The sequence below is a fragment of the Eurypyga helias genome, unplaced genomic scaffold (genome assembly GCF_000690775.1).
Source record: "Eurypyga helias isolate BGI_N326 unplaced genomic scaffold, ASM69077v1 scaffold649, whole genome shotgun sequence".
Classification (NCBI taxonomy): Eukaryota; Metazoa; Chordata; class Aves; order Eurypygiformes; family Eurypygidae; genus Eurypyga; species Eurypyga helias.
Genome location: NW_010271129.1, coordinates 2,441 through 27,031, shown reverse-complemented (window position 1 = coordinate 27,031; position 24,591 = coordinate 2,441). Strand labels below are relative to the sequence as shown.

Below are 24,591 nucleotides of genomic sequence, written 5' to 3'. Positions count from 1 at the left end.
AATATCTAAGAAATCTCATCTAAGAAATCTCATCTCTTTTGTGCTTGGCAGTGAAGATACATATGAAAGCATGGGTAAAACTTTACATTAGAAATATCCTTCTAAGTATGTTTCACTGGGCAAAACGAAACTGCAGATCTAGTAATATAAGGTATGGACATCAAAGCACATCCTTTCAGTAACAGGTGTTCAGCCAGATGGAGATTACAACAGAGTTTATCATTTATATTATTACAGTGCCTAGAAACCATAGACATTGGTCTGGAACACTTCTCTGTGGAGCATCCTATTCAGAATGCAAAAGCCTGGTACTAAACACAAGCCTGCAGCACAGTGAATTTGAGGATGAGCAAAAGGAAAATAAACACACACACAAGAAGAATATAATTTTCTTGGCTGAACCACAATACATGGTTCTATCAAAAACTCTCTTATCCAGAGAGCTAACTCCTCTAACTGAAAAAGAATCTTTCTATAAAGTGGCAGGCACAAAGAGAAGAGGTAAGCAGAGGAAGGTAAGTTTACATATTTAGTTTTAAAAGCTGTAAAACGAAAAATGTAAAAATTCACCAAGACTTTCTCCTTGATACTATAATCAATTGCACTTCACCGGAGGCCTGAAATTCTTCAAATATATCTGCTTACCTTTGTGACAGCTTTTGAAGAAAAGGTAATTTCATCAATAACAGTGACGATATCACCTGGATCAAGTCTATCCAAGTACTTTGAACACACATCATATGCATGTAGCCACTCATCCATGGTTTCTGGTCTTTTTTTAATGAGATGGTGATCACTATCCCAAAAAAGTTTTTGTAACCAGACAGCATAAATAGCACTTGGTGACAGCATGCCGCCATCCTTTTTAGGAATTTTGGGAGCCAGTTTGGAAATAGACAAGATATTTTGACTTGTAAGGATGGGCTCCAGTGTTTCCAATGGGTTTCCATTGTCATCTGTTAGCTTTTTATAATTAAGACCTATTGACAGAGGAGAAACAGTTAAACAAAAGTTATTCATAGTTAAATCATAGAATAGTTTGGGTTGGAAGGGACCTTGAAGATCATCTAGTTCCAACCCCCCTGCCATGGGCAGGGACACCTTCCACTAGACCAGGCTGCTCAAAGCCTCATCCAGCCTGGCCTTGAACACTTCCAGGGGTGGGGCATCCACAGCTTCTCTGGGCAACCTGTTCCAGTGCTTCACCACCCTCTCCGTGAAGAATTTCTTCCTGATATCTAATCTAATCCCCCCCATTGTCAATTTAAACCCATTCCCCCTTGTCCTGTCACTACAGGCTCTTGTAAAAAGTCCTCTCCCATTCCCCTGGTAGCCCCTTCAGGTACTGGAAGGCTGCAATAACGTCTCCTCGGAGCCTTCTCTTCTCGAGGCTGAACAAGCCCCATTCTTGCAGCCTTTCGTCATAGGAGAGGTGCTCCAGCCCTCTGAGCATCTTTGTGGCCTCCTCTGGACTCGCTCCAAGTGGTCAATATCCTTCTGATGTTGAGGGCTCCACAGCTGGACGCAGGACTCCAGGTGGGGTCTCACCAGAGCAGAGTACATTTCATTCAGAAATGTATTGAATCTCTGCATTTATGTGTAAAACAATCAGTACCAAACCAGTATCTGCAGAACTAGAAACACTCTACTCCATCTCCTTTTACAAACATACATACTGACAGACTGGGGAGGAAGACAAGTTTGTATACAGATAAGACTGTGATTTTATGATGTCAGATGTGAAATCTGTCAATCCCTGGAACATATCTTAACGTTACATTTCAATATAAACTAAAAACATGGATTCTCAAAGATTCAAGCATACATATACAGTATGTATGATCATGCTACTATTTTTTATTATAAATCATAGAAAACCTCACTCACCTCAAGACATAATTCTTCATTAATTAAAAAAGATGTATTCTGATCATGTAACAATTAGCACTTACTACTTATCTTAGCCAAAACGCAAGGCACTAACCACAAATAAACTACCTTAAGGTCAACTGGATAGAGACAGAACATGTAGATCCATTTACACAGATATCTACATAATAAGAGTCCTGCTAGTACTGTAGTTCCTACAGGAAGAAAACTCTCAAATTATTTTAGTAACAACAAAATATTTCTAGCAACCATACTACCTTATTCTCTGTATATATAATTCCTAATTCAACTTACTTCTATTGCCATGTATTTCTTCATATACTGAGGGCCTGTGACGTCTACAAACATTTTAATGTTCTTCCTTCCCTACTATCTGTAAATTGTGCTGAATATTGAGAGTTTTAATTAGGGTGTAATACAACAGATTTAAATTCTTACCGAATTGCCTAATTTATGGCTGATGGGTAGTCCTAGGGCTTTTTTTCTGAGCAATGTTTAAGAATAATTTTGAAGGCAAACAATACTTGAAGGCAAACTTCTTGACAGATTTTTTTTTCCCCCCTGAGAAACGCCCAAGAACCTGAGTATTTAAAAACATCAGTAAGAACTGAAGGTAACCCTTACTCCCCCTCCAAAAAATAATGCCCTTTTTCTTCCTTCAGGGCATTAATTGATATGCACAATCTCTCTAAATTCTTCAGGAAAGTTAGTGTCTGATAGATGTGAGGTTCCAGTATTGAACAATCAATTCATCCCCACAGCAGGAAATCCCACACAGTGTGTATTTTTCATTCTGAAACTGAATTTGGAGTTATTCAGATGAAATTAAAGATACTGTAAATACTTGATAAGCAAGCAAGTTGAAACTGTATTCAAAATTTCAGAGTGTTTTCCAGCAGCTCACTTTTATAGGTATTGTCTGATAACATAGGAGGACAAATAATGTAGTTCTGCAAAAGCTAATATCAAGGATAAAACACAAAATAGAATTACACTCTTTAAAGTAAACCAAAAATATGCTTCAAGTTCCTGAGATATTGCATAATTCTGAAAGGTAAACTGTCAAGTCCTTTGACAATATTCATGTTAGGCTTACAGTGTTAAAAACTATGCACTAGGATGTCTGTATTCTTTTCTTTAAAAATTCACTATGAGCCACTGCCAATAATTTTAGCTTATATCACCAACAGAAACCTGGTTTTAAATATTTTTTGCTTGGTGTGATAGAGTAAACAAAATTTTCAGTAATATGAAGAGAAGGAACTTAATATTATAAGATATGACTAACCTACTAAATTATTTGCATTCATCTGATAGGTTAATTGAAAATAAATTACCTGGAGAGTATAAACTAGATAAGAATAATCATGTCAACATTCACATAACAGAATAATAAATACAACTATGAAGAACAGAAACAGGCACTCTCCTACCTGGTGCAACTGCTTTGAACTTTTTCAGGAGTCGGATGTGAGTTTCAGGTTTAACAGCATGCTTCACCATTTCTGAGCAGCCACAGTTTTCAAGGAGTGTAAAATAATAAAGCAATCGCTGGTGATCTCTACCTTCAATACTTGGGTAGACATATTTAACCATGTGTTCATGTAAGGTTTCCGGACTGGTTTTCAAAGTCTCAAAGAGACCAAGACTTTGTGCTCTTTCTTCTATTTCCAGTGTTGATAACCTGCGTTTAGAAATAGTTTGGGCTTTAAAGGCCTGGACATGCCATGAAAGACTCTTCAGATGCACACTTGGGAGACCAGATAATACTTTCCTTTATTTAAGGTTTAACTTTGTAAAACATTCTGAAAGAATAAATACCCATTCATAAATATTTAGATAGTTGCTATTCACCATAAACAAGATGTAAGATGCTCTTGTATTTCCTGATGTTACCTGTTGACTTGGACATGCAGATTAACAAATACTGAAGTGGGATTTGTAGCATTTCACATCTCTAATTATAGGTATATGAAAAAGTAGACATATGTCCAGAGCCTTTGGTACAGAAAGTTTTTTTAAAAGTCAAACAAATTTAAAAAAAACCTTATGGCTGAGAGATGCTAGAAAAACCTATCTTCCAATCAGAAGCTTTCCCAATCTATTACATTCTATTTTCCATAATAGATGATCATCTGTGCATGCTTTGAGAGATATTATCACTGAAAATCGGCTCTTGCTCACTAGTTAATCTATTTGACACTATTATTCATGCTTAGCATATATTCTTTGACGGTTTTATCAAGTTTCCTCTCAAACTGTCATCCATGAAAACTTACAACAATATCAGCAAGACTTGGGTTGACCTCAGCCAGACTCACTGCTGCAGGAAATTTTTTCCCGACCCTTTTGAAAAGAATACATTAGCTCTTTCACAGCATGAATTCAGACATTTCCAGCTGACTACATGAGAGCGAGCTGAATGTAATCGCTCCTTTTTTGCTCAGCTAGGATAAAAATGGGTGTATATCAAAGAAGTCTCATCTTACGTTTAGACCTTTCTCAACTGAAAGTTTTCCCTAAAATCTGATGAAAGAAGTCACCTATAGATGACTATCACGTTGGCTGTCCCCAGAGCCCAATCACATGCCATGGTAGCTAATACTTTTCACTTGGAAATCTGATGTATTTTAATCCCATTTGAATTTCTTAAACCTTTAGAATTGATTAAATTAGAATTTCAACATCAATTTCACCTACATATAAATGTGACACAAGTTAGTGTTTCTCTGATATCCAAGTAAAATATGTCTGAGTTTCATTCCTAAAAATGATTTTCTTGCAGCAAATACCACAAACACAACCTTCTCTCAGTTTAAAAATTATTCTCTGATTTCTGATAGAGAATAAATTATCTTTCAGTTATTTTTATATCTAGGAACCTACCCCAGTTGTGTTTTTAACCCTGTAAGCATTACTGTAATTTTCTAAATTCTTGTTATTTGCCATGTTCTATCATATTAATGGAAATAAGTACAATATTAATGGAAATAAAGCATCATTCACTCTTAACATCAGACAAAACAGACACTGGGATCTGACGTATTTCAAGAGTGTGATCTGAATACATTTTCCTATGCACACTCAAAAGTTCAAACTAAAGGCTAGATGAACATTAACTTATATCAACAGGATTTACAGAGGTTTGCCATGTGTTTTTGAGGTGGGGCTGGCAGTGGATAGGAAGGATTCATTATGTTGTTCAGAAAGATTCTGGAATAATAGATTCTGTGATAGGAAATTTTATGTTTGCCTGTCATTCAAATCATAAAATGCATTTTTATAGATTTTTGGTAATTAAATGTAATCATATTCTTCAAAAGAAACAATTAAATTTCCACTGAATTTTTTAAAAATGCAATTCTAAACCATTTTCATCAGACTCAAATTCACAGCATAACAGAAAAACGTGAAGTTTATTCATCGAGTAATCGTAGAAATAGTTAATACAAACTATGTAAATGCTTTTTCTGAGCTTCTCTCTACATAATGTGGCTTATAGAAACACTGCGTATTTGGTTAAAGAGATTGAGTCTTAGAATAAACTTCTTTTCAGTTCAGAATGAATGCATAATGAGGCATGCATTATTAATGCCATAATCCCAAGACTAAAATATACCGTAATGGCCATACGCTGTCAATCAACTTTAAAATGAGATTATGATACAACAAAATCATGCTTAGCAGCATCTTATGCTATTATACACCAATTTTCAAGTTTTTTGAATTTCATTAGGGAAAAGGTTGTTACTTTGTACTTCAGCGATTTCAAAATTCTATGAATACTAACTCATGGAGGACAAGAACAAAAAAAATGATAGAAAACTGTTGCATAATACCTTCGGCAATATTCTAGTCCCAGAGAAGTCAGCTGGCTCCTTCGCATTCATCCCTGTGCTGCCCTGTTTATACCCTGACTAGCTACTTTGTTTAAAGCACTAAATAATTGAGCAGCAGCAAAATTTAGAGGGTATAACTTCTCTGTTTTCTGGGGGAAGTAAAGAAAATTGCAGAATATTATTTCATCTTCTCAGATCTTGCAACAGCATCTATCAGGCTTTGTTTTTTTATGCCTCATGTTTTATAAAACATTTTAATGCTTTTTAATTAATTGTTAATGTTAAGAGAGGCACAAATACTGCTGCAAGCTAAAGCTGCTTTCACAATTTAAAATTTGAAACAAACCAGACTAATCTGAGCATGTCTGTCAGAACAAGAGATAAGAGCTGCTGGATTACTCAGGGGGCTCTATATCACTGTCACCTGCATGCACTGTTCAGGCAAGGAGCTTAGTCTTTCATCAAATGGGTTTATTCATCTTTCAGTGGGCAAAAAGTATTTGTCTGACTGACAAAATGTCAAAGTTTAAAAAAAAAAAAAAAAAAGGTGGGGATGGTTCCAGGGCCTTTCTCCCACCAACCCTTGAACAGAAATCAAAAGCATCCCTTCCTTCATGCCCAGCCCACCCCCTCCGCCCCCATCCTCCCATGCCAGGTCTGGTCTGCCATAATCTTATGGGCTAGAACAGTTCCAAAAACATACTGTAAACAAAGTGCTTCTATAAAGACATGAAACTGAGCTGAACATATAAATAATGTGAACGGGAAGCTCCAACACAATTATTTCCTTCACTGTTAGGTAGATCAATAAACAGTAAAGCTTTCATATTAAAATAAATACTTATATAAAGACTATGAAGCTTCAGAACATATTCCAATTAAATACAAGATAAGTTGCTATCAGATGAGAGCGCTAAGCAAAGTCAAGGAAACCTAAAATCTGAAACAAAAGTCCCAGGATACTTAGAAGAACCAGTAAGACACCTGTGAACTTCCATCCTTGCTTGTAACACCTATTTTTGTAGATGGTTAAAAAAGCACCACATGGAAAACTACAAAAATTCCAAAACTATCAGAACACAAAAAATTAGATAATGCTAACCAAACCCTACTACCATCATCCTTCCTTTTTTCCTAAGTTTTCACATATTTCTGTGTAACAGAACCGTATGTGTATTTGCAGGGGAGACAACTTACCCACTGTCAGTGAATAAAAATTCCAGATGGGTCATGTAAACTTCCCAAAGTGGAACACTGTATCGCTGAGCCAAAGAAACAGCAATCTTGTAGACATTTTCCTCAAGTGTTCTTATACAGGTAAGACATGAAAGAAAACAAGGAAAAGTTACACCAAGTTACACTAGAGATGTGACATGACCATAAATATTTGCATTAGAAAAGTAATACCTTTTTTTTTCCCTCACAAACCAAGAATCTAGATTTTATTCACTAGTTTGAATCACAGTTAAATAAAAATACATGGTGTATCTCCTTGCATCTGTATATACTCAGTGCTCTATGTGGAAAAACACACATAAACCACAGAAAAAACAGAATCAAACTACAGAGATATTCCAGGGACAGGTATCTATTCCACATCTATTTTGGTACTCAGTGACAGTTTCTGCTTATCCATTGTGCTAAAGCAAAAACCTCTGTTTTAATTTAATTTCAATTACAAAGTGATAAAGGATGCAACGTGTCACAGTTGGCATTTACCTGATGTAGTTGCAAGTCAGTCTTTTAGCACAACTGGTATATAGGACCTCAAAGCTCGTCCCAAAAATTCACAGGCAGAAACTTAGTACTTGCAGACTAAAAGAAGATGTGAAAATGTCCAGCTCCACTGTGTAAATGTCCAAGAAATATTAAACCCCAATTTTCTATTACTGTATATATTGGTTAACACAACAATAGATGGAAAATCTGTTAAGTAGGAATGCCTGAAGTTAACTTATATTAATTTTTACTAATTTTTATACAGGACCTTCTGGAAAGGGACGTAGTTCATATGCACCAAAACATTCTGAGAACCCAGTAAGCACAAGCTAAGTTAACAATTCAAGTTGATTGACAGGCACACCACTTTTCTAAAAATCTAAAATAAGTATTCCAGATCAGTGATGTAAGACAAGGAAGAAATTGGTATCAAGTCATTAAAATCAACTTCTAATTTCAGCATTTCAAGAGAAGCAGTGAAGGACTGAAGACCTCAGAGCCACCCAAAAACCGGCCTAAAGAAAAAGAACAATTTAGAAACCTTATACAACATAGCTGGCCCAAAGCCACATGGGACATCACCTGATTACTCAAGAAGTCCCATTCAGTCTTGCTCTACTTTCCCTAATTCTTTTTCAGATATTTTCTGGCTCTATATTACCCAAATAAATTATTAACTGCCTAAGAACTAATCTTGATTAAGTCTGTGAGGCACCCAGATCTTTAAATATGTGATAAATAATGCATAATAAGCTCTAATGACAATACACCAAATATGGAAGATAAAATTGACAACTATTTGTTAAGTACTTTTAGCAAATTGTTCATTCTAGTACAAAGCTGTTTTGTAAATAAGATATCATCACTTCCAGGTGTTGTTCCTGCAAACAGCACCTCATAAAAGATTAAAAACATGAGGCACTTAATGATAATGTAAAATAAGAAAAAATATGCTACACAAATATATTGAATTTGCATTGTTTTCATTAGAAAATGCAGATTGAGTCAACTGAGAAGATTAAGGAAGCTGCAAGCTGAGCAAGTAACTAATTGGATCCTTGCAGCTGCCTAATATGGAACTACCACTCTCATCCACATGGTATGAAGCCTTATTTTTACAACTCTCTCATACTGTTCTTCGATCTCTACTTAGGTATACTTAGGAACTTTCTCTTCATATTTCCTTTATTTTTACAAAAGACAGTATCTAAAGGAGCGTTGGATGATAATGTAAATGTGCTGGCATATAAAATACCTGTAATAACAGAAGGATTTTTGTACTGAAGTTACTGTAGATAATCATCGAGATGTAACGTTCACCTAGTGACATACGACTGATGTATACATACTGATGGTATGTGCTCAGTGAGCAATATATACAAAAGAGCTTAACTCCAATGGCAACATTAAAAGATGCTTACAAGCTGTTTTTATGAATGCAGTGTCAAAAATTACACAGGTATAGATTTTATAGATGCAGTGCAGCAGCTTACTCTTCAAACACTGAGCTTACACTCATTCAGAACTTCATATCAATGTTTTATTACTAACACGTATCTATTGGAATTGTAGCTGTGAGTACCTACATAGGTGGAACATTGTAAACATCTAATTTGCTCTTCAAAAGCTTCATGCACAAAGTAGTTTAAAACTAGGTTGAAAATTATATTAAAGGCTTCTCATTGCCCAGATCTTTCACAGTCTAGCAGTTATTCATTTGTGACTGTTTTCAAAACATATAGAGTTCAAGCATATTCTTGACTTATTCATAGCTTAAAGTACATGTATGCAGATGTTAATTAAATGAAAGACAGTGCTACACTATCTTTCCTTTTTTCCTGCTCTGAATGATGAGACATAACTGGATAACTGAATGATGAGACAAAAGCATTCTAAATATCAGAAGATTTGCAGTGAAGGCTTCAGTACTTCCCAATGACTATGGGGAAAAAATACTGTAATATACAGTAGCTTTAACTGAATTATTAAAAGTAAAATACAGTTTATTAGCTTTTTTTTTTTTAACTCTAGTTGATTACAGACTGATGCTTGGGCACACCCCAATAGACTGCTAGGGAAGGTTTACAGGAGATGAAAGGAAGAGATCAGACCTCCAGCTATGCTCTGATTTCATTCATCCCTGATTAACTTTAATATGAGCAGTTAATAAACAAAGAGCTACAGCTTCCATTAAAAGGTATCCATCCATTTATTTGAGCAACATTTAAGTGGAGTACTTGAACAGAAAAGGCTCCAAATGTAGCAGTGTTACAATGTAAATATCTAAAGAAACTGGTAACTTATCCCTTCCAAAGGTCAGCACTACCTTCAATTTACTTTTCCGATTTAAAGCTTAAAGTAATTCCATTTTAAAATAAAGAAAATAAACATAATAGACGTTACTTACTCTGCCAATCCTAGTATTGTTTCTCTCTTGTACTGCCCATCTGCTGTAAACCTCTGCACATCCACTCCTTTGCCAAGTCCTTGCAGAATCTGAGCCTGGGTAAAATCCAGTAGTCGTTCATTGTAGTAATGCAGCTGATTTATCAAAGTGGCGATTTCTTCAGGCCAGTCTGTATAGCCATACTGACTAACATACTTAGTGACCACCTGAATCAACTCTTTTGGATCAGCCTGTGAAAATAATTGACAGCAAACTAAAAAAAGCACTGTAATTTTCTGCAAAGAAAAAAAAATCACTTTATAATTGATCCCTGTGTTCAAGAGTGAAATATTTGTTTAAACTTTTGATAAGTTTTGAGTACAACAGAATTCTAAATTTTCTGTAAGGGCTATTTGTTATGGCATTAAAATTTATCCTTTTGAAAGGTTTTAGAATATTCCATATGCTATAACAATTCCAATAAAAACCTTACCTAATTAAATTAATAGTAACGAGTACTTCACTGACTGAAATTAGTTGTTTTAAAGTCCTCATTTTTATTAACGTTGGACTAGGTAACTGGTTGCTAACACACTTGAACAAATCAAAGAAAACTAGCAAATCTCTCCTCAATTACAAACACAACAGGTTTAAATTTACAGTAAAACAGAGACTCTACTTCAAAAATAAGAATGGAAACAATGTTGCAAACAGGGGTTTTTTGTTACTGAAATTCTATTTCTGAATTTCTACACTTCTATGATACAAAACTGATCTGAGGAACAGATTAGCATTTTAAGTGTCCATCACTAATACCTTCAAAGAAAGGGAAGTGTTGCAGGACCTGGAAATTACACTCAAGGCATCACTTACGCTCCAACATCTTCAACTAATTAAATACTGATTATCCATGGATTAGGACAACCTTTGCTTTCAAAACATCTTAATTACAAATAAAACTTACTTTTCTGGGTTAGATCATAGAATCATAGAATGGTTTGGGCTGGAAAGGACCTTAAAGATCATCTAGTTCCAACCCCCCTGCCATGGGCAGGGACACCTTCCACTAGACCAGGTTGCTCAAAGCCTCATCCAGCCTGGCCTTGAACACTTCCAGGGAGGGGGCATCCACAGCTTCTCTGGGCAACCTGTTCCAGTGCCTCCCCACCCTCTCCGTGAAGAGCTTCTTCCCGATATCTAATCTAAACCTCCCCACTTTCAATTTAAACCTGTTACCCCTTGTCCTGTCACTACAGGCCCTTGTAAAAAGTCCCCCCCAGCTTCCTTGTAGCCCCTTCAGGTACTGGAAGGGTGCAATAAGGTCTCCCCAGAGCCTTCTCTTCTCCAGGCTGAACAAGCCCAACTCTCTCAGCCTGTCCCCATAGCAGAGGTGCTCCAGTCTTTAGATCATCTTCGTGGCCTCCTCTGGACTCATTCCAACTGGTCTATATCCTTCTCATGTTGAGGGTTCCACAGCTGGATGCAGTACTGCAGGTGGGGTCTCACAAAAGCAGAGTGGGAGAATCACCTCTCTCGACCTGCTGGCCACACTTCTCCTGATGTGGCCCAGGATACAGCTCAGTTTCTGGGCTGCCCGCGCACACTGCCGGCTCATGTTCAGTTTTACATCTACCAGATATTATTATATATTTCATCTACTAGATATTATGCATCAGGTGCATATTTAAACAAGTACTATATTCTGTAGTCAAAAACCCACACAGCAAAGCAACAATTCAGAACATGATGAAAATACAGTCTGCATGTTTGAAATGAGAGAGGAATGCATGTACCGCAGAGTCCCCAGTTATCTGAAGAGCAGAACAGTGGCTACGTCTAGGCACCTCCACCTGAACACAGCTGTGTGCTGCAGGTACCCACTCGGCACACTCGATACCTTGGTCTCTCTCTTCTGTGAAAAAGCAAGCCACCAGCAGCATGATGCTGCAAGGAAGCGCCGTGACTTCTGTGCAGCACCCACTGAAGGAGTGATGCCAGAAGGGCCACCATAAATACCAGGGGGTGCCATCTGTAGCTGAAGTATTTTCTAAAAGAAACAGCTGATGTAACCGCTGTGATCTCAAAAATGTAGAACATACTGGAAAAATATACTTAGTTTTTATTACAGAAAGATTCTGCTAAATTAGAAGCTAAACATACAAACACTACCCCGAGTGCACAGCAGGGTAAAACACGCACCAGACGTTTGAATCTTGAGGCATGCTTGAATTTTTCTGTGACTTGCTGGTCATTCTAAATTGATCTTTTTTTTTCCCCTTTTCAAGTCTTAGCTGACAGTCTGCTCACCAAGTCATATTAAATGCTACAGGGCATCCTTTTGCCTCACCACATGATACTTTTCTGAAGCCCTCTAAACACTGCAAACTCATTGATTTTATAAACAACATCAGTAGTTCTTTCAAGGTTGCTTAGGAGATTGGTAACAGAATAACAAAACCCCAGAAAAGATACAGGCAGGCAGAGCAGTGCCTCTATAATACAATCACATCAGCTGGAAACCAATCCAGTGCTTATTATGTACCCTGGTATCTCATTTTAGGTGATACACTAGAAAACAGAGCATGGAAAGACAGACAGCCAGAGCAAGATGAGGTAGCCTATTTAACACAATTGCCTAAATCCTCTGTACAGTCCAGTGAGAAAGGCAGGTCCCTCTGACAGCCTATGAGGGTAAATTTGGTCTCTTATTGTAGGTTTCCCCTCTCTCCATTAGGAAGAGTAGAATCCAATGTCAGCACTCTTCTTTCAGTGCACGGCCCACCACAATGTTCATAAAGTACACAAAGACAATCTTGAAAGTATTTTTAAAAAGACAAAACCCTTCTGATGTAGCCACTTTTCAAACAGCTGCTGAAGATGAAAATTAATATTTTTAATAAATTTCCTGTATAACACATTAGTTGTGCCTCATCGTGACAAATTACCTTATTTACAACAATAACTTAAATTAATACTAATTACCAAGACAGGTAAATTAAAAACATTTTATTTTTGGTCCACTGTTGTCTTCAATACACTGAAAAATCATATTCTTTAAATGTGAAATCCCTTTAAAAAAAAAAAATAATCTGCCACCTTACCTCTAATCATAATATTCTAACCAAGTTGTCACCCTCTGAAATGACACCTATCACTAGTGACAACCATTTTTTCCCTATTCGTTACATTTCCCTAAAAGCATCTGTGTGCAATCTTTCATGCTGCCTGTTTATGCTTCAAAGGAACACCTTAAGGCTATCTGATCAGCTCCATCATTTTCCTACTAATACTTTTGCCAAATAATACCCACAGAGGTACAAGAGGAAGTGTGCGGTTCTGCCAGGACCACTGTCTACCCAATTGGTCAGTACTGATTCACTGTTTCTCTTACCTGATCCTTTTCTACCTCATTTCACTTCCATGTAGTAATTAAAAATAAGATTTAAAAAACCTGGATCAAGGACCACTGCGTGATGCAGTAGTACCATGACAAATAATGATTTTTTTGGAAAGAGAAGGAAGCAGAAGATAACCTGATGTACACGTTGTCTAAAGGCTAAGTGTGATCCTGCGACGTATGTATGACGAATGAGAAACAAAAACATTACACTAATGATTGTCACCAACATAACTACTTCCCACTACCAGGTTCTTTTCTGGGGTTTGAAGTTCTGAAATAAGTTATAAAAGGGATGGCTTTGGAAAGTATCACTTTCCAAAGCTGTAGTTGTTTGCAAAACTCATTTACTGGAATGACAGTTTTCCTTCTCTCAGATTTGCCATCCTTCTATAGATTTCAAGCATTTTTTTTAAATAAAGGTGTTGCCTGCACAGTATTTATTATTAGACATGCAACACAAGCTCAATGGAAAAGAAAACAAAAAAACCCCACAAACACCCAAAAAGCCCCCAGCAAAAGTGTTTGGTAACAGGCTGCCTAAGAATAATACAGAAATGACTAGGAACACTGATGAGAAAAGATCAGATCATCAAGGCTAACCCACCCATAATAACCCCAAATACATAACTGATTTTATGGGCCTTTCTGGAGTGAAGTGGCAAAACATTTCCATCACCTTTTGAACTGTAGTATTTTGGTAATGGTGAAAAGCTGCAACCTGAGTGAGCCACAGGAGTCTGAATGGGAAGGCACATTAAACCTTGCCAAGATCCTTCTAACATCAGATGAGTTCTAAATCATTCTAAGTGATCCTGAGAAAGAGATCATGCTACAGAAGAAGACACATACACCAAGCAAAACCCTAATGGTCAGCAAAACTAGGAGATGACAGCAAATGAGAAAGCAAGAGACACCATGAAGCAGGATGTAAAATCCTGCTGCAAACGCAGTTGCACTTCGATCACTATCCTGCCTCTAGTTGTTGCCCATCTCCAACCATTTCTAAGCGAACCAAACTACACCTCTGGAAAGCACCTACATTTCAGGGAGGAGAGCTCTCCCTAATCCACGGAGAATGCCACCATCCCTACAGCAAAAGATTCAATGTGATGGTGGAGGAGGCAAGAAAAAATGAATGAAGAAAAGCACATATAGGCAACACTTTTCCTCACACACAGAAGCAGGAAAAAAGATTTAGAGAAATAAATAGTTCACTCAAGAAGTAAAATCCTGAACATGCCTGTTCACTCGTGAAGTGAAATCCATCCCTCCATACGACAGCTTTTCATGAATTAATTCAACGACACTTGTCTTCAACTGAGTCTGTTGTCACTCTGTGAGTCAAGAGTACGTTAACTTAGAGGCAGCACCATATGAATTTGGGGTGGCTGACTTTTCAGATCACAGCACTCTCACGTCTGGTCTGCTCAAAGGAAAAGATAAAGTGTATGGCTGAGATGGAAGACCAGAGAGTCTCAGAAAACAAACCCCTGTCCTGTCACATCACTCAAGCGCAAGGATATCTCAACTTTCTCTCTCCTCCCACTGCTGCAGCTAGGTATATTGCTGGGTGACAACACTGATTTCTTCAGGACCACCTTTCACAACCATTTTTTAAATGGATACAAGAAGCAGCAGTGAAACCACACCAAGTCATCATATAAGGATACCTACTAGAATAAGCTAAAAGATGTGTCAGAATGAAGTTGCACAAACTAAGAAAAATTCAGTAGAGATGAGCCGAGCAATAAATCCTCAACCACCAAACCTATAGGTAGGTCTTATACATTCAGATAATATTAAAACATGATCTTTTAATAGCCAGAAGCAGAAGAAACATTGTCAACAAAGTGACTTTAAGTCCAAACAAAACCACCAGGTATAAGTTAAAATCAACAGTTTCCAACACAGAAGTCAGTACTGCTGCGGGCAGGGGGGGGGGGGGAGGGGGACCACACAAAAGAAACCCCAACACATAATGCAAGAGGCTGTTGTTAAGTAAGAAAACAAAAAAATAATTTCAGAAGTTGTCCAGGCAGTTGTTTCTACAGTTATGTTAAATGACTTGTGTCTGAAGAGCTGAACAAATTGCTCTAGTTCTCTGTTTTAAATGCTTTTTCACTTTGTTTTCAATCAGCTATTCCAGCAAGAGTGAGGAATAAATTGTCCCAAGAGAAATTTTTTTCAAAATTTCTTTTCTACCTCGTGTTCTCTTACAGACTCTGTCTTATTGACTAAGGTATTGAACAAGTCAGGTTTAGGTAGAAAAATCTCATCTCATCATTTCACCTGACAGCTGGTTTAGTGGAACTAACACATGATATATAAAAGGTTAAAATGTCAACTGAAACACCACCTCTGAAAACAGAAAATTACCACATTGTTTTGAGTGAAGTGCCTACTAAATTCACAGTACACAATCCATTTCCCATTTGTAGTCAGCAATACTCTCAGTAAATAATGTCACAGTTCAGGTTATTATCCTAATCTTCTGTCTCCCTTTTCTCTTAAAAAAAAAAAAGTGCATTGTGCTTTCTTTTTGAATAAATTATGATACTGCATATTCTTTTAGAATATGTCTTCGATCTTGACCTATATGGCAGCAGCTATAGTCATATACAGACTGAGGGACAAGCACACGCTACTGCTGTAAAACTTCATTACAATACGATACATTTGCAGTACAATACTGTATCCTTTTAATCTGTACAGTTACTCGACTGGATACATGCAAATATTTCTATATATTAGTACTTTAAAGTTTGAAAACTATATATTCCATGAGCTACAAAACATAATTTCCTCTTCCCTGACAGTCATTAAAATGCCAGAAGTCACATATTTTTTCACCTTAATCCAGGAGCCCTGCTAACACTTGTGATTAGAAGCATGAATTTGTCAGCAACCACCTTCTCTTACTGTGATGTACATTTTCATTAATATCTTATTAGGCCAAATTTATGGAGGCAAATCTAGCATCTGTCTCAACTCTTCAGGATAGGAAAAAACAAACCAAGTAACCCACCACCAGAAAGTGAAACCACCAAAAAACGAAGAGATGCAGAAGCCAGCTTTCAACTTCATGCGAATTAAGCGTTGTCTGAAAATGTATATATTTTGCCACGCCAGATGAGTAAAATTTTGCTAAAATATTTTATGTTCTAAGATGAATAGAAAATTTCAATCAGGCTTCTTTTAAAATTAATGATACTTATTGACTAGAGAAAATACTTACAGAAGCACAAAAAAGGAAACTAAGAGAAGATTAAGCCATTTGATTAGGGGAAGACTGCTTCAAAAAGCTGTTGGTCACCTTTATACTGTTTCCCAAAAAGGAACAAAACCTTTTGCAAGAAGGAAAGCATTAGCACTTATCCCAGCTACCTCCCTTGCATGAAAAGCCAAAAATATGTCTCCAGAGGAACACAGCTAAACCTCAAACCTCCGCTGAAATGAAAGGCTGGTTTGAAGATCCTCTTTTCTGAAGGAGTACTTCTGAACAGCTGGCTCAAGAACAACGCTCACTCTGCTTTCAGAAGTAGGATTTAACAGAATAGCTTATATAAACCCTGAGGAATAAGAAGAAGCAACACTGTAACCACTGCTTTTTCTTAAGCACAATTTCTCTTGAAGAAATTATGGAAGGCGGGGGGGGAGGAGAAAAGAACACAAACACCATTTAACAATAGCTCTTTCCTGAGTCACCTAGGTATTATTTGGTCTCAACTAAGAATGGCAATGCTTTGCAGTGTTGTGTGCTTCACAAATAAATATTAGGTTTTGCAAAACACTGGCTTATCTATGCCAAACATACCTCAACCAAAGCAACATAGCTGTCACAATCTGACTGCAATGTCACTAATTACTGGACCACTATTTCAGGGACCATAATGGAAGATGGTCAAAAACATGCAAAATGCTAGTTCAGGAGAGCTTACTTGAGCTTTAAGCCTTCAAACATATGGTGTTTAGTGAGTGCTCAATATTTCTCAGCTTAGATATTTATTCATTCATTCAAAAACTGTGTTTATGTGTTGAGTCATCACTGAGAAATAAACAAATCAATAAGGAAAACTCACAAAATGTGATAGACCAAAGAAGAAATTGAAAGGCCTAAAAAAATTATGTAGAAAGTGTCTTATAAAGAACAGTAAAGCTGACAGCAAAAAGTTCTTAGAAGTCACTCAAAATCAGGAAGCCAACTAGAACAGTGATAGGATCACTTGGTGAAAAGGTGTGGAAGGGGCAGTCATGGATAAATCCATGGCAGAGGAAATCAGTGAGATCTTTGTGCCAGCCCTCACTGCTGAAAATCTGCGGGAGAGAGCTCAGAAAAGCTGGATGAGTTGGAAAAAAACATCTGGGAAGTGTCAGGCCAATTAAATATGTTATGTGCTTTCACTCCACTGTGACCAGATGGCATTCATCCCTCAGTTCTCAAGGAACAAAAACCTGAAATTATGTTAAATGGCAGGTTAAGGTGCATCAACAAAAGTTAGAAAAAAATGCTGTGCCAGAATGCAAGCTCCATCTAAAAAAAAAATGGATCTCAAGGGGATCCTCTCAGGGATCACAGACCAGTTAGTCAGAATTCCATCCCTGCAAAGACGGCAGGACTTAAAATAGTAATAGAGCTTAAAAAAAAAAAAAAAAATCATGTCGCAAGTCTGTCATAAGCCAATAATAAAGAGCACTACCATTTTACCATCTACAACGCCATTATATTTATGGACTTGCCACAGGCACTACATTTACGGACAAAAAAGTTAAACATTAAGACAGAATGAAACAAAACTGCCTGACACAATCTGTCAGTTTTGTGTGTCAGTGTTAACAGACTCCAGTAAAACTTCATGTACACAAATTAGAGATTAAAAATGTACATATGATTTCTAGTGAGTTAAATTCACAATTTATGAATGCAACAGGATATTGTTATTAAACACAAACCAACATGCTATCATCTAATGAGCCTTTGATTGCCAATGAGAGATTACTTCATGCATACAGACAACATCTAGCTGCACTACAGTACCACGTGATAAAGCCATGAGACCTCATACAACACTGGTAATACACCTGGTAGTCCATAAGATCTGCATTTCTCCCTCTTCCTGTATGCAGCCTTCTTGTACAGTATTTATTTCCATTTCAAATGAAGTCTTTATATTCAAGATCCAACACTCAGAATATTACCCAAAGCTGTAGCACAAGGACCACAGCTAGGAGTTCTGTTTCTCTGGCTTAATATAACTGTATCTATAATTAAGGACAACCTTATGCAAATAAGCAACAGAACTGCCTTGGGAGCCAGGTCAAGCCTGCAGAATGAAATCCTGTAAAATAAATGCAAATTCCTACATATTCAGTCCCAAGTTCAAAACACTCTTCCTTTGACCTTACTTTCATTAATTAATTTAAAAAAAAAAATATAAACACGTCAGGATGTAACAATTTAAAACTCTTCCATATGCTGTTTTTTCCCTATGGTAACAGAGATGAGAGAGAATAAGACACACATGACATATTTGTCACAGCCACTTAATGCACTTAAAACCTACAGATGCCATTGCAGTGAGGGTAGTAGAGAGACCCTAAATGGGTCCTGCGAAGGAAGATGTGAATAGAAAGAAATTATTCCTGTCATTGTTAGAGCATTAAGAGAAACAGCAGCGAACTAAAATACGTAGCAGCTGTGATACAAACAGAGAAAACAAAAACAAAACCAGAAAAAAAAAATATAGAGAGCAAATTTATGTGAGGTGAAAGCAGACCTAATTCTGCCTTTTACAGAGAGATTGACAGAGGCTTCCCTAAGCAGCAAGCAACACAGAAAGGAAGAAGGTTAAGTGCACAGAGCACAGGTTCACTGCACAAATGCACCCTTTCACATAGTGACTCAAAAGCCAGTTATATCAGGCTACTTAACTCTGTGGAACTGAACGCCCAGCTTTTTCAACAACTTTAGGCTGCAACAAAAGCATCACTAAGGAGAAACTGAGTTTAGCGTTTCAACAAATTGCTGGTTGCAATGCACAGAAGGACAGGAATCAAATTAATTTTCTCCAATGAAAATAACAGGTAAGGGAATAAAATAACAACCTAAGAATTTTCTGCTAACAGCAACTTTCCTCATCTGCTATTAATTGCAAAATTTCCATTCCCCTCTGCAACTTAGCAGTTAGAACTGCTGTTTGATGCTCCAAGAAAAAGCTTGCATCTCAGCAAAGGTCAGTAAAACACTCCTCTGCAAAACCACAGCAACACCTCAGCATCAGATTATTAGTATGGGGACAGGAATTTAACATATTAATTAACCTTAGGGTAATTAAACCCTTTCACTCCTTTCTAGAGTAAATAATCCCCGGGATATATCTATTCTGGTCACTCATCAGATCATCAGATTAGAATAAATGAGGAAATAAGCTCTTAAGAGCAAAAATCATGCAGCAAATTTCCTGCTCAGCTGTACCGTTTTTCTTCCCACTCCTCAAGGCTGGGAAGTAGTGAGCAGTGAATCAGAGTAGCAGAGGGGAGACAGCCTTGATGCTGTGCAAGCAAGATTCAGCAGCAGCCAAAACACCGGTGCGTTATCAACACTTGTAGGCACAAATGCAAAGCCATAGGGGCTCCTATGGGGACAGTTCACCCCATCCCTGACAGGCCCAGTACAGACCTAAACTCCAAGGGTAATGATTCCTCTCATAGCAATGCTTTCCACAGCCACTCCATTTCGGGAAATTTTGTTCTCTTCTTCTGTCTGGCATTATTCTTACAGACCTTTATCTGTGGTTATATTTGGCTGTAGAGTTCCTTTTATGTGTTCCTCAGGATAACAACTAATATAGCTCAGACGCCATAAACTGTAACTATTTATGTTTTATTATTGTAACAAATAAAATTCAAAACTGTCTTGGGTACAAAACTAAAGCAGTACTTTACACCCAAATCCCTTTGGTTTTCCTTAAAGCAAAGTAATACCTTCATCAGAAATAGAAATTATCAGGATGCATTCCTTTTGGACACGAAGAGGACAAATTGAAAACGGGGAGGTTTAGATTAGATGTCAGGAAGAAGTTCTTCTCAGAGAGGGTGGTGAGACCCTGGAACAGGTTGCCCAGAGAAGCTGTGGATGCCCCATCCCTGGAAGTGTTCAAGGCCAAGCTGGATGTGGCTTTGAGCAACCTGGTCTAGTGGAAGGTGTCCCTGCCCATGGCAGGGGGCTGGAACTAGATGGTCTTTAAGGTCCCTTCCAACCCTAACCATTCTATGATTCTATGACAAAAGAAGTTAATGAGAATTTCTGACAATTTATAATTCTGTTCTGATGTGCAGCTATTAACTGTCAGTACTTCACATCACAGTACCAAAAACCAAAATCCAACCAAAAAAAACCCCAAAACCAAGCCTTCATACAAAAGGCCAAATCACTTCTTCAAAATGTCTTTTTTTGAGTAACTAGCAAGTCCTAGAAGTCTGTCTTTGCCAGTGAAAGAAGAACTCTCCCCGGCCTACTCCCCATTATCCTTATAACACATCTGTCCTTTTCGTTCTGAGAACATTTGGCCCGTTATGCCAAGAGGTACTTGTGTACTCCTTTGAATAATTTATACAATGTGATTTTAAAGTAAACATAGGAAGTATAGTTTTCTCCATGCTTGTATACAGCTTCTTAGAAACTCAACAAGAGCTTTTAGATGGAAAATGGAAGAGCAGAAAACACTGTGTTGGCCAGCAGTCCTCACCTGGCTACGTATCCTGGGGCAGAGGCTGTAGCTAGGGGAATGTGGAATGTTTCTGTTGATGATTTCTTTTGCCAGTAATGCTGTTCTACTTTTAGTAAGGAGCTGTCAAACGTAGAAAGGCCAATTCAGAAGGGAATTAGAGCAGCCTGGTTCAGTGGAAGATGTCCCTGCCCATGGCAGGGGGGTTGGAACTAGATTATCTTGAAGTTCCCTTCCAACCCAAACCGTTCGGTGATTCTACGATCCTATGGACTGAAGAATCACACCTATTGTGACTCAGATGCTGTTAAACAGAAGCACATGCTCTATGAACTTGAGGATCGACCTTCTACATGTGGCTGAAGGGCCAGATTTAGAACTTTACTGAATACGTAATGGGGGAAAAAAAGATTGTTTATACACCCTCACCCACAAAAATACAATCTTACAATACCTTGTAAGAATAATGCACAGTTTTGAATTATACAGTTAAAGGACCTAGGGATACAGTTCTGTTTTGAGAAAGTCAGAAGATAAACTAGTTTAGTTTATAAATAATTTAGTTTATAAGCTTAAAATACAAGCCAACACACTTCAAGGAAGGCTAAGGAAACTTTCTGAATAGGACCATTGTTGTTTAAATGGACACCTGACTCTTCCTAGGAAGTACCATATTGTACCAGTACCACAAGATGACAGCACACGCTATGCTCATTATTGCTCAGCGTTTATAAGCTACTTTGAAGACTGATAGTGCTATTACCTATAAATGACACTTGATACTGTGCTTCAAAAACTCTTCCACAAATTGTGAAGTACTTGTCTGTTTACAGCACTGCAGAAGAGTAATTATGCGTAACTTAACACGCTGCTCACAGTGTAAGTCAGATCAGCTCCTTAACAGGCTTAACTCATGTACTGGCTTTTTAGAATAGCTTTAATGCTGCACATTAATGAATATGGTTTTAAAAACAAAGAGTACTAACCCTGTAGAGAGGGTGGCATTTGTCCTTGAAACATGGTGCCAAACGAGCATAGATCTGCAGGCTATAGTAATAACTTGCCAGCTGGAGAGATAACGCAGAATGTAATTGCTTTTCAAAGCATTTGTTGGCATCTACCACCTAGGAGAAAGAGAGAATTAATTTAGATGAAAGAATTAGCAAGCATACAACATTAAGCGCACAAACTTCCTAAAAAGCTACTTGCTGTGATTTAGAAATAGCTCTAACTCTGTTTTTCTGGCACAGAAGTAAATCAGTAACCTCTACACACACTCAAAGATATTCTACATTATGATGGCTTTCCCTCCTTGCAAAAACACCTAACCACAACAATTTTAAAACTACAGCTTTGCTGCTTCTGTAGCACAGAGTTATTACACATACTTCTGAGCTACAATAGAACTGTCAGTCAGGTGGCTCAACTACTATTTTAAGTAAGAAATTGTTTCTTTTCACCAGTGTCACGCTCATAAGCCAGTCCAATGGCATTTATTCTGCTTCCTTTAAATGCATCAACCTAATCTATAAAAGTGTTTATTTAAATGAATTCAAAGACTTAGATTTTAATACCCTAAGGAAATTACATTTTCTTAGGGAATTCTGAAATGCTATCAATAGTCTTTCCTGGCAAAAGCATTCAAACAAGAATCAGTATCAACATACCTGCGGCAATGCAAGTAGATAGGCAAGAGACAAGGCCATATCATTTGGTAAAGCATCACTTGCCAGTTGTAGCAGAACTGCAATATACAGGGAGCAGAAATAAAGCTTTGATTAGTGACCCATCAAGCCCTGACAGTTAGCAAATGAAATGTCTAATAAAATATGGTTACACTGAAAACGTTAGCTTGAAGCACTCTATACATACTTAATTAAACACTTATCAGTGCAATCCAGAAACAGATAATATGTAATTAAACTGCAGCACAGCTTTACCTTGACTTCCAGGGAAAGCATTTGATGCATTAACCAAACAAGAATGAGGCTATGCAGTAACAGATGCTCAACAAAGCCACTAAAATATCACCTGTACTGACTCACGACAAGTAAATCTTTTGCTTGTAAAGACAAGGCAACAATGCAATGTTGTGAGTGTTCAAAGACACCAACCACAGGAACAGTACAAAATGTCTTCTCTTCAGGCCTGAGCTCTAATTCACTTAATTCAAACCATATTGAAAACTTCTTGCTTAAAAAAAGAAAAAAAAAAAAAAAAAAAGCTGCAAGTCTCTCATGAATTTTAACTCAGATCCGTGAAACACCAGAAGCAGGTCCTGCCATTTACTGCCAACAGAAATATCTGCACAACGCATCGTCAAAATTAATGCAAGAAAGAATAGTTTTTCTGATTATAAAAGAGATACACTTCTGGCAAAACTGACACAAAAAATTACCTGCTTTTCCTACATTATAGACAGCAAAGTTGTCTTTTTGTTTAAAAAACCCACTGTATTTTATTTGATCTCTTATTTGCGTAATGTAAAGAGACACAATGTGAGCACCCAAGATTTTTTAATTAGTAAAAGGATTTCCCATTCATGCAGTAATATCCTTTTGCACTGAAGTCAAACATCACTGCGGTTGCTACGAAAGTTCCAACAAACAACTACAGAATACCGATTCTTGTGATACTGAATATTTAGGTTTGGGGGTAGAGACTATAAATTATTAGTTTCGGGGACAATGTTGAAAACGTTATGAAACCTGGACCAGAAAATGCATAATGACTTAGGAGTATACCAGGAATAATACATTATAGTTTCCTTTTTCTATAGACAATGATAATGGTATTATTCACAGAGAGGGTGGTGAAGCACTGGAACAGGTTGCCCAGAGAAGCTGTGGATGCCCCATCCCTGGAAGTGTTCAAGGCCAGGCTGGACGAGGCTTTAACAACCTGGTCTAGTGGAAGGTGTCCCTGCCCATGGCAGGGGGGTTGGAACTAGATGATCTTCAAGGTCCCTTCCAACCCAAACCATTCTATGATTCTATGATTATTCCCATCAGTAGATGCCATCTTCCATCAATTTACTTCTTTGTTTATTTTAAGGAAGTCCCAAATTCCTATATTCCCGCATTACACAAACTACCCTTGACTGAGAGCACACTGGCAAGAAACCTGTTAACTTCACACACAGCCCCCCAGTGCATTCTTTGTTCCCAGTGAATTCTTCATTTGTTCCAAAGAATGACTTATATAAGGCTTGAATGACTAATTACAATTTCAGATTATCATTAATTTGCCATTAGCCTGAAGCGGATTTACATGCTGGCCCTCAGCCAGATTCAAAACCCAAATTTCCATGTGACAAGTCATCACAGAAGCTGTCTACCTGGCAAGAAGTCAGTTACTGCAAATACGAGCCTGTCCAACAGCACTCTATGCTTCAAATAGCTTTTACCAATTGTTTCTTCTGCTGACAGCTTGTTTCTGCTACATTCAAAACAACCCTGTCCAAGCAAAGATAACAGAACTCTAGAAATACCCAATATTAAAATCTTGGTGAACTAGTTTGCAAAACTGGCATTACCTAGTCTGAGAACAAGCAAAGTTACTTTATATATCCTTACAACCACCTCCAGTTAAACAGAAAAAAAACCTGAGGGGAGAGAAAGAAGAATTTGGGCT

General features: G+C 37.5%; 1 protein-coding gene across 1 annotated transcript in view; it reads right to left on the bottom strand.

Annotated features, from left to right (window-relative positions):
- The window catches only part of LOC104514879 (neuroblastoma-amplified sequence-like), a gene marked incomplete at its 3' end in the record, with an annotated part of 34,861 nt that extends 11,586 nt beyond the window's left edge, over nucleotides 1-23,275 (bottom strand). The window contains exons 1-7 of the mRNA XM_010158682.1: nucleotides 23,248-23,275; nucleotides 22,626-22,702; nucleotides 21,945-22,082; nucleotides 9,856-10,085; nucleotides 6,927-7,037; nucleotides 3,324-3,574; nucleotides 646-980 (exon numbers count right to left, since the gene is read on the bottom strand). Of these exons, the coding sequence (XP_010156984.1) occupies nucleotides 646-980; nucleotides 3,324-3,574; nucleotides 6,927-7,037; nucleotides 9,856-10,085; nucleotides 21,945-22,082; nucleotides 22,626-22,702; nucleotides 23,248-23,275 (1,170 nt within the window). The remainder of the gene's footprint in view (nucleotides 1-645; nucleotides 981-3,323; nucleotides 3,575-6,926; nucleotides 7,038-9,855; nucleotides 10,086-21,944; nucleotides 22,083-22,625; nucleotides 22,703-23,247) is intronic.
- Nucleotides 23,276-24,591: the final 1,316 nt, after the last annotated feature.